Source organism: Fukomys damarensis, unplaced genomic scaffold (assembly GCF_012274545.1).
Source record: "Fukomys damarensis isolate Sample0158 unplaced genomic scaffold, DMR_v1.0_HiC HiC_scaffold_11, whole genome shotgun sequence".
Taxonomy (NCBI): Eukaryota; Metazoa; Chordata; class Mammalia; order Rodentia; family Bathyergidae; genus Fukomys; species Fukomys damarensis.
Genome location: NW_022900923.1, coordinates 1,780,051 through 1,784,059, shown reverse-complemented (window position 1 = coordinate 1,784,059; position 4,009 = coordinate 1,780,051). Strand labels below are relative to the sequence as shown.

At 56.6% G+C, this 4,009-nt stretch overlaps 1 protein-coding gene across 1 annotated transcript in view; it reads right to left on the bottom strand.

Annotated features, from left to right (window-relative positions):
• The window catches only part of Dusp10 (dual specificity phosphatase 10), a 31,328-nt gene that overhangs the window by 26,719 nt on the left and 600 nt on the right, over nt 1-4,009 (bottom strand). Inside the window, exon 2 of the mRNA XM_010642485.2 lies at nt 1,702-2,553. Within this exon, the coding sequence (XP_010640787.1) occupies nt 1,702-2,512 (811 nt within the window). The 5' untranslated portion in view covers nt 2,513-2,553. The remainder of the gene's footprint in view (nt 1-1,701; nt 2,554-4,009) is intronic.

The window sequence follows — 4,009 nt, the reverse complement described above, 5'->3', positions numbered from 1 at the left end:
GCCCCGCCCCACCCCACCAGGCAATCTTACCCGGCAAGGGACAGTGCCTGCCTGGCACCCAGCTGTACCCACAGCAGAGTGAAATGAACCCCACCTTCAAGGACCCCAAGACATTCCCTTCTCACCACCTGACAGGCCCACTGCACCACAGCCGGGTGGGGTCCACCTCCTCCTCATCACCCACACCCAAGTGCGGGTTGTCTGAATGTGGATCGCTTGATGCGTTTCACTATGGAGACACAATAAGCCACTTTTCATCAAGAATATTGACTCTGTGGGAGAAATGAGACCAGCAAGCCCGTCTGTCACTGTTTCCCAAGACAAACTATCACAAGTGGAACTCTGTAGATGGTTTCTCCTCGGAGAAAGACAAGCCCAGCCAAGAGTACCACGCAAGAACAACAGCGGGGGAAGCTACTAGGAAACACTAGACATCAACCACACACGAAAACAGGAATAGAATACAGAGCTCACGGAGGATCCTGAACCCCTAGGAGGCTCCAAGTAAACCTCCTCCAGTGCCCAGGCTGCTGGATCTCTCTGCATTCTGCTGTGGGATGACCTCCTCCACTGAATGCCCCTCCCCAGGAAAGAGCACCTTTGTGACACTGACCCAAGGAGAGTGACCTGAGCACAGGAGTGCGAGTTGGGAGGGCAGCGATGGCAAAGGGATCCAGGACCCGCTTCCAAGGCCACTGTGTGGGAGAAGGCAGGAGGTGTCACCCTAGGGGCAATGGCAGAGCGGCTCCCCCAAGACCTGGCTCACCTAAGTGGATGGTGGCTATGTAAACACACAGGGTGACAGGGTGACCAGCAACACCATGGCTCAACACATCCGGGAGCTGGCTGAGCTGGGCCCCAGACACTGCTGACACCATGGTCAGAACACAGAAAGGAGGCAGGGAGGAAGATGCCTGTCCTACTACCACTCCCAGGCAGAAGACGCCCAGAGGAGAGAAGGCACAGGGACAGGCTCTGCAGAGAGGGGCCAGGCAGGCACGAGACCCCTCTGCCAGCCCAGGCAGCCCTGCCGCCAGGCACCCAGAGGAGGTTCCTGAATTCTTCCTCTGGGCCCAGGTCCTATGACGAGACATTCCACGTTCTGCGGACAGGGAAAGCCACCCACCATGCCTTCTTGGGAGAAGCCACGATGCTGGCTGATATCAGATGAAGCCAAAACAACCACAGGCTGGGGAGAATGTCACTGAGGTGCTTGTGTCCCTCTGGGCATGGGGCAGTGATGGATACAGGGGTGAACTTTTTTTCCTCTTCACTAGGGCCCTCACACAGATCTCTGCCCTTCTCGAAGGTCACTTTAGCAACCAGCCAAAAGCCAAGCTGGCCAGAGAGGGGGAAAGAGGGAGAGATTCCTTCCCAAAGAACAGTTCTCCGGGAGCTCTGCCCCTCTGTCCATCCACACCACTGGTCTAACAAGCAGTGGCTCTCACCAAGCTCCCAGGCACACTGCCCACATGGCCGGTTAGAGAGTTGGCCTGGTCTGCCCTAGGCATGCATCAGAAGCCAGGCCAGGCAAGGACTCAGGCCTTCAGCCTCCAGCCCAAGGCTGCTGCACTTTTCTTACAATTGCAAAATGCTAAAGAACAGGCAAGGAGGAGAAGGTGATGGGGTGGAAAACATCTATCTCCGTTTGGGGGGTGCGGGCAAGGAGAAGGGTGTAGTGGGAGGCAGCGGGGTCATTACCTTTCAACACCAGGGGGTCTTTGCCTTCTCTCTTCAGGGACTCCAGGACTATGTGAAGAGGCTGGGAGGGCATCACCCGGCTCGGCTCATTGGTGTTCTCATCATAAACTATGATTTCTTTGGAAAAGATCCTCCTGAAAGAGTCCTTGCCTTCCCTACAGGAAATCAAGTCCAGGACGGTGATCTTGCCCTGCTGCAGCCTCCGCCGGCTGATCTTGTCAGCACAGTTGACATGGACCGCTCCTTGGATGTGGCTCTTGTTGTACTCCATGAAGGGCCTGCAGTCGATGATGACAGGGCCCTGGCTGGGCAGGTGGCTCTTGCTGCCCTTGGTCATCTTCTTGGCCAAGTCGTTGGGGTAGATGATTCTGATGCTGGTGAGCTGCTTGGGGGCCCCTGTCATGGGGCTGCCCACCCCTCCCGATGGACCTAGAGAGCCTGTGTTCTCATTGTTGTTGACCATCTGGTTGGCAGGGCAGGCGGCAGAGGTTCCGACGGCGGGAACAGCAGTGCCGGCAGCAATGGCTTGGGTCTGGGCCTGACTGTCCTTGTCGTAGGCTGCCACAGTGCAGCAACTGGCACTGCTGCATCCACAATTCAGGGAGCGGGCAGAGCCGCTGGATGAGGGCATATACGTCAGATTCACAGCCTTGAGGGACACAACAGTGGTGGCGATGACAGAAGGATGGCCACTACTGCTGGGGGTGGCAGCACCAAGGTAACTGGAGTCTAAAGAAAGGCTGAGATCCTGAGGTCGGACAGGCCTAGACAGTGCCACCACTACCCTGTCGTCTAAAGGAGATGGAGGCATGAGGAGGCTGAACACTGGCAATTCAGGAAGAACTCAAGAGTCTGCAGAGAAGGGGAAGTGGGGAAGAAAGAAAAAGTCACCATGTGACACAAAAGGCAGTCTCATCCAGTCCCTATCTCCGAGTAAAGTGCAAAGTGACCTTTGTCTCAGCTACCAAAGCATGACACCCATTTGGATGGATCCAAGAGGATGCGGACTGGGGCCCTGTCTTTCTGGCCACTAAGTCCACCCCAACGTTGGACTTCACGTTGCAAATGTTAATGAACAACCTTTCACGGCCAGCATCAAAGTTCACCCTCTGGAAGGTGAAGCAGAGAATCAGAAAGCTGCAGACAGAAGGGAGTTGTTCAGAGATCTTTTCTGGGCCACATCTCACGGGCAGAAGGACTCTCTATGGAGGAAGCCCCATTTGTGTACCCTCGGGTGCTTGCTATTTAATTCCTTAACCCACTGCAATTCAGAGACGACCAAGAACGCTGGCGCGGCTCACAGAAGTACACAGCAGCTAAATATACCTCGGGGCGGACAGCAACTTTCTACGGATCAGAATGAAGGTTCCTCTTGAGGGAATCAGTTTAAGTAGGAGCTATTCTTGCTCTCCATCCTACCCGGTCCTCTGGAAACCACAGCAGTCATCCTAGGACCTCATGTGCTTTCCCTTAGCCTCTTATAAACTAATCTGCATCCCCCAACTGGTACCTTAACACAAAGTCTCAAGCTGGCCGAGGAGCCAGGTGTGGAAACCCAATCCTGACAGTTACACCACCCACCCATCCCCTGCCCACGCTGTCCTGGCCTCTGAGGACAGAACTGGCCACCCGGCATTCCCTGCCCTCCAGTCCCCGAACAGGCTGCGTCCCAGCACGCTCCAGGCTGGAGCAGCCTCACTGTACAGGGCTCAGCCCACACTGCCATGCCCTGTGGGAGGGAGCCGGTAGGACAGAGGACAGCCACCCAGGGTTCACCTGCCCTCTCCCCCAGGGAGCCTGCAATGGAAGGGGGAGCCCCTTGGCCCCTGCTCCTTGTGGGCGCTGGAGCTTCCACGGCCCTGCTGGCTCGGATCAGATGTACACACCACCTAGAAACCAGACCCCAAGCAACAGCGGCTCACCTAAGCGAACTTTAAGAGCTGTCTGGAAAAATGTCATCTACCATCTGTCTACACGACCATCACCGCTCTCTGACCCCCAGCCCAAGTGTCACAGGCAGAACCCACACACGCACGGCCAGGCACAGGTACCCACTGACTCGGGTTGTGTTTCTCCCAGCATCTCTGTAAGGGAGCGAAGACCCAGCCTCCCTCCCGCCCTCCCCACCCCCTTGCGTAGTATTTTTTTGGAGAGCGAGTACTATTCCAGCTGCGGCAACTGTTTCCCAGCTGGACCGGAGGCAGAAGCCTGCGTGGTGTACCTAGGAGGACGTGGAGGACCATCCCGCCAGCCCCTCCGAGAGTGCGCACACACGGCCCTGTTCGCCTGCACGCTCAGGACCCTCGCC